Here is an 11,750-nt window from a genome sequence, read left to right on the forward strand (position 1 = left end):
TTTGAAAATGAACATTTTTTCTTAAAAAAAAAAAAAAAAAAAGGCAGTGGGGTTGAGGCTCTGGGATGTTCCTTCTCAGGGCTCTGCACCCTGGCCTGACTATTTGGAAGCATCTGGCCAGGGGTTGGTGATGTTGTTATCGCCAAAGCACCTTTTGATCAGGTCCTAAAATAGAACCCAGGTGCCCCAGCTCCCAGTCCTTTGTGCTAAGTGCAGGGCCCTGCCTATACTGCTCAGGCAATGACCTGTGTGTTAGCCCCACGGCTGCTCTCCAGAGCTGGCTTTTCCCAGCAGAGCTGGCCCAGCTCTCACGGCCATGAGCAGGCAGCCTGTGCAGCTGCCGTGCCTCTGCAGTCTCCATAGCAATCGCTATTTATAAGCCGCCCCCTTGGGAATGGAAGGCTGAATTCCAGTGGATATTTGGTCGCCAGCAGGGCAGGGCCTGGTGTTGCTAGGGGCTGGGCTGGGCTGCTCCCAGGGCATCTCCGGAGATGGTATTGTGCGTGGTAGGCTGCTCTGAAGTAATGCATGGCTGTTTTTTTGGCTGCACTGAGGCACTACCAAGCTGCTCAGCGGACAGCACAGAGAGCTTGAAAGAGGCCTCACCAGAGCAAGGAGCCGGTGGGAGCTTCCTGGGCCCTGCACCAGCCATGAGGGCACATCCTGAGGAGTGAGTGAGGGGGACAGAGGCTTTAGCATGGGTCATGCTTCCCTGTCAGAGGAGTCTGCCTCCAAGCAAAGTGGTGGGACTTGCAAGGAAGGGATTTGGCCTCCAGCAAAGGGACATTTGGGGTGAGCATGGCCCCCTGGAGTGGGAGGGGATGGGAGGAGGAAGAGGAGCTTAGAGCAGCTGGAGATAGGGTATGTATGTGTGAAAACTGCCATCCCAGAACATAGCAGAGCTGGACCAGGCCTTGAGATGAGTATTGCATGCAGGGTGGTACTATCTCACCAGGGAGCCCAAGGGAGTGATCTGCCCTCAGCCTTGCCAGCACTTGAGGCTTTAGGGTAGGTTTGGCTGAAAAGGGCAGTTAGGGACTTGGAGGCACATGGAGGTTGGGTTGATGCAACTCGGGGCTTTCGGGGTGAGGTGATTGCTGTCAAAATGTGGTGGACTGGCAAGCATCTGACATGGTGCCAGGTGGGGCAGAGGTGGAGCCCAGGGAAAGAGGGGAGAGGTAGGGAAGTAGCTAGGGAGAGGGGTTGTTCCAAGTGGGAAAGCTGGGCAAGGGGATCACTGGGGTTCCTCAAGAGCTCTGTCATGGGGCTGCTATGACATGAGATGCCGTTTTGCGAGGCTGGCACCACTGTCCCAAAATCTGCAGATGGTTTGTGCTGAGGGGCACTGCTGTACAGAGTGCCTGCAGGGTGCTGCTCCATGTGACTGCACTGGCTGGTCTATAGGCCTGGCCCCCTGCTCACTGCCCCTAGGTGTTCCACAAGTCAGGCCAGGGCTGGGCCGGGCACCTTTTGTTGGACCCCACCCTTAGCACAGTGTGAACTTGCTGCAGCTGCAGCAAGCCCCCAGGGGCCAGCGCTGAGCCCTGGCTGGAACAATGCTACATTTATCCAGGAACAATAGGAGCTGCCGGGACAAACAGACAGACTGGCTTGGAGATGGAGGTTGATAAATGTGTGAGTGGGACTGCATGGCGAGAGGCTGTGATTGCAGGGGATCAGGCTCGGGGCCAGCAGGTCCCTGCCTATTCTACACCCCCCGGTATCCCAGCCTTTGTGGAGTCCAGACCTGCAGTTGCCCCAGCATCTGAACCCGTGCACCACAGCTTGGACACCACTAACTGCAGGGAGAGGACATGAGCACAGGCAGGGCTTCAGTCTGGAGTGGCTGTGGGGGCAGGCATGGTGGCAGCAGCTACTGGGAAGAGGTACCTGCAGAGTGGGCTGGGCCATGAGAGAGGAGGTACTGTTTCTGTTGGAAGGCTGTGGCCTGTGGCTCCACAAGTGTGGCCAGGACGGGGATGGTGGTGACAGTGTGAGGCTTAGCTCCGAGCTTGGAGGCAGGTGCTGGATGGAGGTGGTGGTGGCTCCCACCAGCCAGGCTCTGTGCTGGCATGCCAAGAAAGCTGTCCTGGTACCCTGCACATGGGCACGTGGCTTCCCCTTGTCTGTGCTGTGGAAACTTTGACCATGACAGTGCGGCATCCTTTGAGCCCTACCTGCCGTGACATTAACCCATCACTCTTCTCACTGTCATGGCTGCAGAGGACCAGCAGTGAAATTTCACCATTGGTTCTGGCTGTATAGTGACATGGGCTATTGGACAGCAGCAGTTCACTTGCAGGACTTGGCCCTTGGACACCAGGGCCTGTGGCACTAGTTTCTGTGCTCTGCTGTCCAGCCCCGTGAGCTCTGCCAAGGGAACCATGGTGTCCAGGCTGGCTCTCCAGATTGTCTTTTTGCAAGCTGGGTGATGGGTGCAGAGGGAATGGGCTTTGTTCCTGTCTTTCCCAGTGTCCCATGGTTCATATTGGAGGTGCTGCCTCAAGAGCTTCCTGCAACTGCTGCTATGCCCAAGAGTACCAGGCTGGGTGCACATTGTGGGCTAGAAGGTCCTTTTTGCAGTGCATGTGCAGCAGGCTGTGACGGGATCCCCGTCCCTCCAGCTGCAGCTCTGGCTGCAGTTCTGTGGCGTGGAGAGCACTGCACACAGTCCCTGCTCTGCTTTATGCCCAGGTCAGGAGCAGGGGTGCTGGGCTGCCTTGGCTTCCTGCCATAAAAGCCCTGGTGTTAGGAGCAGTGAGCTGGGCCTGTGCACAGTGCAGAGCATAAACGCTTGGCGTCCACTTGTGACCTGGTGGCTGGCAAGTCAGGCTCCTGTGCTGCTGATTGCAGGAATCTGGAGGGCAGGCCAGTGCAAGAGCCACTGGCAGGGCATGTACCTGCTGTGGCCCGACCAGCGTGGTGTATGCAGATGGGGGCTTCAGAAACCTGACACTTGAGCTCATGGTTAGGTTACTGATCCTGCCGCTCACTTGGGAGGGCATGTATCTTTCCAGGAGCCCTGGAGGCTTAAGTTCCAGCTGACAGGTGTGTGTGTGTTTGTGTTTGGGGGGGGCAGGGGAGCCAGAGCAGAGGCCAGCTCAGGAGGGGTCCTCCCCACTATGGCCTGTCTGCACAAACAAGGAGGAGCAGATGCAGGGCACACTGACTTCTTACTCACTCCAAACCCCAGCGATGCCCCACCTGCTTAGTCAACAGCCTGTCACTGGGGAGATTCCACCCAAAGCCAAAGCCTTCCCAGGAAGATGAGTCAGTGAGGTTTATGCCAAGGATGCAAGCAGCCCAGCTTGCTTCAGGGGCTTTGGGGGAGTCTGGGCTGCTGGACAAGACAGGCTGCCCTACAGAGCAGGGCACTTCCCTGTCTTGCCATGGGTGCTGGCTGAGCTGAGGTCCTCATTTTCAGTGCTGGCTGCTATAGGCAGAGGTGAGTCTGGAGCCGGGGGATTAGTGGTTTGTGTTTCCCAGGGCCTGAGTCTGCCTTGTCAAAGGAGACTCTTTGTTGTTCTTGCCGCCTGGGCCATGGGCTGCTGGCATTAGCTTTCACAGTTGCCGCGAGCTGCTAGTGATATACCCCTGAGCTGCAGCTGCTGTGCCGTGTTTCCTGCGTCAGGCGGATTGGACATTTGCTTCCTTGTTCCAGGGGAGTCCAACTGATTGCACAGGGAGCGTGTTCCCCCTCACAGGCCTAGGTGGAGTAAACGCCCCTCGCTTCTCCTGCGTGTGCATGTTCATGTATGTCTGTGTGTGCATGCGCCTGTGTGTGCTATCGTATTTGTCTAGTTCCCTGCAGAGGCAGCCTGGTTTCCCCTCCCCCCAGTGGCCTTCCCTTCCCCCAGCTCCTTCCCATTCATAGGGCTGCATTGCAGCGGCTGTGAATAGCTGCCTGTGCCTTCATATCGAATCCAGCCAGACAGGCTTACGGGGGTGAGTGCTGAGGCTCCATGCTGTGCTCTGGGTGACACTGGGGCACATTGGGGCACAAGGTCCTTCCCAGGGAGCAGGAATGGTGATGTGCTGGCAGCAGCTGCAGGCGCAGCACTGGTCACACATCTGGCAGGCAGATATTTAATCTATGGAATAAGAGCCAGGTAGTGATGTGGCAGGGAGCCTGGGCATGTCTGGGGGAGGTTGCATGGCGGGGCCAAGCAAACTTCTCCCCGGGAAGGGAGTCCCAGAGCTGTGCCTAGGTCTGGGTGACTGTGCTGTGGGAGGGCTATGCTTCGTCGGGGGGTGGGGGGTGTCTGGTGAGGACTTCCGTTACTGCCTGTGTTTGCTTTTCTTGCCATGCTGCATCTCATCACAGGTGCTGTCCCCTTGCATTTGCCGCTGGAGCATTCTGGCCCCAGCCCCGCAGGGTGTTGGTGGCCGAGCCTGTGATAGCATTTGGGAGCTCTGGCTTTGTCCCAGGCTGCAGTCAGGACCAGCTGGCACTTGTCTTGGTGCTGCCCTTCCCAGTTAAACCCTGGGTGGCAGCAGTGCTTGTCCAGGGGACTGGCTCCAGGGGTGTGTGAGCAGGGTCCTGGGGACAGCTCCCAGAGCAGGGTAGATGTGTGGGACCTGCAGGTGCTCCTGGCGTGAGTACACACCTGTGGGATCCCAGGGCACATGGAGCTGGGTGGGATGGAATGTAAACACATGGTGGCGCTTTTAGCATTACGCCCAGCCCTGCCTCCACGTGAGGGCAAAGCTAGGGCTCTGCCCCAGTTCTGCCTGATTTTCACACTGCATTGCCTGTCACTGGTTTTGATATTCACAGCCCTGGGGTGAGGGCACTGTGCTTGCAGCGGCTGTCCTGTTGCTGCCTGTGGGCTCTGAGGTGGACTTTGGGAGTGTGGCAGGGAGCTGGCATGGTTGGAGGCCTGAAGGTGTTGTACATTCACTGGCAGGCTTCAGGGCTGGCCTTTACCTTTAAGCACAGCCACAGCTTGGGAGCTGCATTGCTCATTTGCTCTGAGCCACCAGAGCTATTACCAGTACCCAGTGGTGCTGGCCATCTGGCTTTGGGGCAGGGAACTTGGTCCCTGGTTGCATGCTCCGAGCTGCAACACTATTGAGTGAGTCACAAACCTTTGCAATGTGCTCAGGGCCTGCACGCATGACCTGCACACGTGGGCTGCTTGCACATGTGCAGGGCAGCCAGGCTGGCTTGGCTGGGGCTGTGTAGGGCAGCTCAGATCCCCTCCAGAAGGCAGAGCCAGTAGTGGAGGCTGGAAGGTGGAGCTCTGTGGGGACTGGGAGAGTCCAACTCCCTGCAGAGCCACTCCGGCTATCTAAGCTGGAGGTGGGTCAGTGCTGCGTGCCCCTCATAGTCTTGGGCTCAGGACACAGTACCACGAATCTGCTTTTCACTAGCTTCAGGGCCCTTGGGAATGGGCCAGCGGAGGCTGGTGGCAGGATCCCCTAGGGAATGCAGCTGGGGATTGGTGCTTCTCCAGCTCTGCTCAGAGCCACAGGAAGGGCCCAAGCATTGGAGGGACTAGGGAAGGAGACTGAGAAGTAGAGTCTGTGCCAGGGGAAGAGCTTCCTTGGGTGATTCACAGCTGGGGCCAGCCCAGCATAGCTTCTGTGGCCTGGCCTGGCACAGTTTTTCCCTGGCAGCAGCCCAGCCAAGGGGAGGCAGCTCCCAGCTCTGGGCCAGCTCAGCCTGGTTCCTGTTGGTTCAGTCCTGGTAAAAGGGCTCCCAGCTGGGATCGCGATGCCCCCTGCCCTAGGTTTGTGGTGGGAAGTACTCCCTGCCTTGTCTTGCACTCCATTCCTGCCAGGGCTTATTCCCTTGACCCTACCGGCCCAGATGGCCAAGGGAAGTGCCCAGGCACTGTGTTGTTCTGCCACCACCTGGGAGACCCCAGAAAGACCAGTGCCATAGTGCCCACATATGGGGCAGAGCTGGCATACTGGTGGGGCTTGGCATGGGAGAGTGCTTCAGCTCTGATGTCAGTGGGCCTGGGCAAGGAAGGAGGGCAGAAAGGGGGCAAGGGCTGGAAATGAGGGACTGCTTCCTCTTCCACCCTTCATGGAGCTCAGGCTGCACGGGGTCTGTCTGGTACTGAGAATATTCCCTGTGGCCTCACGCCTTCCAAAGCGGCGTCCTTCCAAGGCCCTCAGTCCAGCAGGGCATGGTGTGCTGTCCCCTGCTTAAAACAACCTCCTGCATGCGCTGCCCTTCGTTTGTTTCTTCCTGAGGCCATCCTCCCTCCTGAAACACAGGCACTGAGCACAGGCGGTACAGGGCACAAAGGCTGCCAAACAGGGCCACATGGTCTGTGGGTCCTGGCTGAAGGCATGGAGTACTGTGGGGAGCATGGGACTGAGACCAGGAGGCAGACAGGAGGGAGAGCACCAGGGCAGCCTGGCTGCCGCAGGCTGGGTGAGCCATGCTGGCCAGGGGTCATGCCCCGCACAGCAAGTGTATAAAAATAGCCCCATGGCTGGTGAGAGGTGCAGCCCTGGGGAGGCTGCACAATGGGAGGAAGGCGGCCTGGCTCACAGGCATTGTTTCACAGTAGACACTTGCTTCCTCAGCCCTGTATCGGGGACACTGATATTTGAAACACAAAGCAACCAGCCACAGCCTCTTCTGTGTGCCCAGGGCTCGCGATACAATAGCACTTGGCCCTAGGAAGGCCCTGGCCTGGGAACCTAGCAGTGCCTCCTCAAGCTGTGCTCATGACCAGGGTACTGTCCATCTGTGGGGTCTGGGGGCCCCAGCCATGCTTACCAGCCAGTGAGTATGGGCAGGGCAAGGGGCATGGGGCAGGCTGAGTTGGACTCTGTGTGCGTGGATAGGCTGGGTGCAAGGGGCAGTGACCCTCTGCTCACAAGGCCTGGCTGCACCAGAGAGCACCCCTCCCTTAACATGGGACTCCAGCCATGAATGAGCTGAGCTGCAGCCTGGTCCTGCATGGCAGCCTGGCTTCACCTGGCCTGCAAGAAGGGTCTATGCACATGGGTGGTGGGCAGGCTACAGGGCAGAGGGAGCTGCATGGTAGCCACATGGGCTCAGAGAACCCCTGCTGTCAGGACCTGGGGGCTGCCTCCCTGCACTTTGCCACGGGTAGCCTTGGCTCTATGTTAGGGCACCTTGTATCTCACAGGTATGCCATCATGCGGAGTGCCAGCAGCTGAACTACCACAGTCCCCTGAGCCTGTGCAAAGCCTGTGACAGCAGGTTCCACAGCACCATGCACTTTGATGGACACATACGCTTCGACCTGCCTCCGCAAGGTGAGAGTGCAACTGGTGGAGGGGGCCCAGCTGACAATAGCTTAGCCACCCCATGCATGTATCATCTCCTTGGGCAGGGCAGGGTACCTGATAGCTGTGACAGAGCAGGGGGCAAGCAGCACCAGGGCCAGGGCAGTTTGCTCCCAGCTGCATCCAACCATCTAGCCTCCCCTGGGGAATATTCCCAGGGCTGAGGGCCTCATGTGTTGGAGCATGGCTATGCAGAGGGGATGTCTTGCCCAGCAAGGCACCAGACAGGAAGGGGAATATCTTAAGAGGAAGGTTTGTCAACACAGGGGTTACAGTGAGGGCCCTGTCAGCACAGAGACTGCCCCACCCTCCAGCCAGCCCCTGTCACATGGGGAAGGGCAGACCCCATGGTGTGACATGTATGTCTCTCCTGGTTGCAGGTTCCATTCTGGCCCGGAACGTGTCCACGCGTTCATGTCCTCCACGCACCAGCCCTGCCTCTGACATGGAGGAAGATGATGAGGGGCTGATGGATGGCAAGGGGTGAGTGCCCAGCTGGTGGTGGGCCTTGCTGCTCCCTGGGGAATGAGATAGATTGGGCCTGGAGTGAGTGGGGGGCTGGGCCTGGGGCATTTAACACAAGAGAACACAGCCCTGGGGAACAGCTCAAGGCACAACTTACTCTTGAGGCACCACTGCTAGTACCTCAGTGAGTCTTGATGAGGACCCAGGGTTCCTGGCTACCCCAGAGGACCCTGACCTGGCAGTGTGCTGAATGCCATCCTGGCAGGGACTCAGCCACAGTGGTGAGGGCTAGCCTCCAGGGAAGCCCCTGGTGTGGGATCAGAGCCCCAGAGCACAGGTTTTCCCTGTAACCATGCATTCGGTTGTACCTGTAGAGACAAGAAGAGCTCGGCACTGAAGCTCCCCAAGAAGAAAGCCCGGCGGAGACACACGGATGTAAGGAGCCCAGCCTGGAGTGTGGGGCTGGGAGATCTGGGCTGGCGCAGGGGCTGCCAGGCCTGAGAGGTGGAACAGCTGTGGAGCAAGCACCCTGGTGACCCTGGCCTGTGTGCTGTGGTAGTCTGCAGGGTGCAGGGAACATGAGCTGCAGCTGAAACAGCCTCAGAGCCAGCTGCACTCCAGCTGTACAGACAGGCCTCTGCCTGAGAATGGGTCATGGAGCTCCATGGAGCCAGGGGTTGCTGTACCTACAGGGGACTGCCAGGTGGGTGGGAGCCACAGGACTGACCCTGCAAAGGGTGAGGGCTGCTGATGTTGAGCCCCAGGGTGTGAGAAAGGGTCTTGCTGACCAGCCTGCCCCTGCCTCAGGACCCCAGCAAAGAGTGCTTCACCCTCAAGTTCGACTTGAATGTGGACATTGAGGCAGAGATTGTCCCAGCCATGAAGAAGAAATCCTTGGGGTGAGTCTGCCAAGGCTGCTTGCTGGGCATGGGGCTGCCTTTCCCCTAAACAGTCTTGGCCTGGGACTATTCCTGTGGGTGGGGAGCATGGGTTTGGCTTGTGGCTGCAGGCACCATCAAGAGAGTATCCTGGACAGGGCCCAGCCATGGAGCCTGGGTGTCGAAACACCAGTGTGGCCACCTCAAAACCCTACCTCCAGCCCAGCTCCTGGCTCAATGGCACCCTGTGCCCTGGCCTCTTTGGGCTTGGGCTGGGCTGCTCAGCGGTGCACCAGCTGGACCTGGTCATGTGTTTAGTTCTGCCCTGTGCTGAGGCAGTGGGTACAGGCCTATGGTTGGCTCAACCCTGCAGTTTGACCAGAGTCCTTTGTTTGTCAGCAACACTCACCAGATTGCTGCATAGGCATCTGCCATATACTGGTGCAAGGAATCACCCCTCTCTTGGCTTTGGCAGCGGTTGAAGGGGAGAATAGCGGGCCCTCCCCTTCCTTCTGAGCTCTCACTCTGCTCCTGGGGCCTGGAGCCCTCTGGCTGGGTGTCTGGGCCCTCTCCCCCTTGTGGCCTGTCTCAGTACAGTCAGCCTGGCACACCCAGCCCAAAGCCTGTTGATGGACCCTTCTCACTTGGAGCCCAGATCTGGGGGCAGGAGGGAAATCCCACTACTGCCTGCTCCCGTGTGCACAGGGAGGTGCTGCTGCCAGTGTTCGAGAGGAAAGGCATCGAGCAGAGCAAGGTGGACATATATCTGGACCAGTCCAACACGCCTCTGTCACTCCACTTTGAAGCCTACCGCTTTGGGGGACACTACCTGCGAGTGAAAGGTGCGTCCTGCATCAGGCTAGGCTGGGAGATAGCCTCAGAGCTGATGGATTGACAATGCATTGCAGAGAGGACAGTGTGCAGGTGGTGGACGAGTGGGATGTCCCTCCTCCCCTCTGTTACATAGGCTTGGTTGCATCCCTCGGACGAGGAGCAAGTGAAGAACCCTCCCTGAGAGGGCACTCAGTCCCACTCAGCCTGGGTTGGGGATGCTGCCCTGTTCTAAGCTGGTGCAAATTCAGACTGTGCTGGGAAACAGCCCATGACCTTACCAGAACCAGCCTCGCTGTGACCTGCCACAGCCCTGGACATGGCTGGGCTTCCTTCTCCTCTGGCCAGAGAGCTGTGCCAGAAGGCGCCTGCTGCAAGCCACAGGAGCCATGAGTTCCAGCAGAGCTGAGCTTGGCACACTTGCCCTAGGGGCTGGGCTGGACATGCTGTGGCGCTCACTGGTGAGCATCAGACTTGCAGTGCCGGGGGAGGTCTGGGCTTCACCCTGCCCCTGTGCTGGTAGTGCTGCAGTTGCTGTGGGTTCCCCAGACCCTGCACTATTCCTGTTCCCAGACTATCTGGCAGTGCCCTTGGTGGGTGTCCAGCACTCTTGTGTGGGTAACCCTGCCTGTGCTCAGAGGGCATGGGCAGCTAGTCCCAGCATGTGGGTGGGTGCTGTGCAGGCGCCCTGCCACTGATGGCCCTACCTTTGCTTCCCTCATAGCCAAACCTGGAGATGAACTCAAGGTGGAGCAGGCTGTGAAAGACTTCAGATCCCTGAGCCTGCCCATCCTGCGGTCCTCAGGTGCTGGCTCCACTGTCCTCTTCACTTCTGTGCCCGACCAGTTGGAGCAGCCGCCCTTCCACCGGGAAAGCATGGACATCCTGGTGAGTGTGGCCATGGTCTGGTGGGGTCTGTGCTCATGGGAAACAAGTGGGGGTCACTGAGCCACATGGCAGGACTCAGTAGGCACCACTGTGCTGCCACATCTGAGAGGAAGTGTCCATGGCAAAGGCTATCTGGAAGAAATGTCATTCAGTGTAAGAGGCAGCTAAGTCCTCGTAGCCAACGCTGGTGGGCTCTGGGGAGATGGCACTTGTAGTGGATTTGCAGGTCAGGATGGACTGTGGGGGCAGCTGGAGGTTCCTCGTTCTGCATTAGCAGCATGACCTGCTTATGGAGCAGAGACAGTGTGGTCAGGCAGCTGGCCCCACGCGTGGGTGGTATCTCCTCGGGCTGAGAGGGCTCTTCTTTCTGTCTTCTGAACCTTGGCTGCCACTGCATGTCTGTATTTCTGTAACTAGCCAGCAGGCAGATAGGATCAGGACATGGGCAATAAGTGGAGCCATAGCTGGGCAAGTGTTTATTTGTCAAGTGATAGCTTCAGCTCACCAGGGCCTGGCTCCTTGATAAGGTGCAGTTGTGGCCCATAAGCAAATCTTCCGTCTGTCAGCCCCAGTGAATTGTTTGCGCACCAGGGACAAGGCCATGTTGTGGGGAAGTCCCTCCCCCCACAAGCTGTAACACAAAGTCCCTTCCACCCCTCTCCCCCTGCCAATCATCTCCTGTATCTCCCAGTCTGCAGGGTGCCAGTGCCTCCTACATATTGCCTTAGAACGGCTTCCTTCCCTCCCTGGAATGCAGCTGCCTCTGGGCTGAGCTTAAAGCAGACACCAGGCGGCAGTCCAGGCAGGGTTGAGGGGGTAAAAGAAGATTGCTCCACCTGCCACTGCGGCAGGGACTCAGGAGGCACAGTGCCAAAAAGAGGCTGTGAACTCTTCTTGAGGCTGTGAACTCTTGGGCCAAGGGTTAGCAAGGATTTAGTTAGGGAGCTTCTGGAGGGGCTGGACATTTTCAAGTCAGCCGGTCCGGATGATCTCCACCCTAGAGTTCTAAAGGAACTGGCTGAGGTCATTGCAAGTCCCCTGGCACGGCTTTACGAGCACTCGTGGTGCTCTGGAGAGGTACCAGAGGAGTGGAAGAGGGCCAACGTGGTTCCCATCTTCAAAAAAGGGAGGAAGGAGGACCCAGGAAACTGTAGGCCAGTTAGTCTTACCTCGATCCTAGGCAAGCTGTTCGAGAAAATTATTCTGGCACACATCCAGGAGGGGCCAGCAGGGGACTGCATGCTTAGGGGCAACCAACAGGGGTTCATCAGTGGCAGGTCCTGTCAGACCAACCTGGTGGCCTTTTACGATCAGATCACCAGATCATTAGATGCAGGGGTAGCAGTGGACATAGTCTTCCTGGACTTCTGGAAGGCTTTTGACACTGTCTCTCACCCCGTTCTCATTAAGAAA

The 11,750-nt window shown here is 58.2% G+C and overlaps 1 protein-coding gene across 1 annotated transcript in view; it reads left to right on the plus strand.

Moving 5' to 3' along the window:
- PLEKHG5 (pleckstrin homology and RhoGEF domain containing G5) overlaps positions 1-11,750 on the plus strand; it is a 108,217-nt gene that overhangs the window by 77,718 nt on the left and 18,749 nt on the right. Inside the window, exons 4-9 of the mRNA XM_019511597.1 lie at positions 7,116-7,245; positions 7,656-7,758; positions 8,115-8,175; positions 8,548-8,639; positions 9,324-9,460; positions 10,174-10,337. Coding sequence (XP_019367142.1) covers positions 7,116-7,245; positions 7,656-7,758; positions 8,115-8,175; positions 8,548-8,639; positions 9,324-9,460; positions 10,174-10,337 — 687 coding nt within the window. The remainder of the gene's footprint in view (positions 1-7,115; positions 7,246-7,655; positions 7,759-8,114; positions 8,176-8,547; positions 8,640-9,323; positions 9,461-10,173; positions 10,338-11,750) is intronic.

This window comes from Gavialis gangeticus, unplaced genomic scaffold (assembly GCF_001723915.1).
Source record: "Gavialis gangeticus isolate Ggan-Ray unplaced genomic scaffold, GavGan_comp1, whole genome shotgun sequence".
Classification (NCBI taxonomy): Eukaryota; Metazoa; Chordata; order Crocodylia; family Gavialidae; genus Gavialis; species Gavialis gangeticus.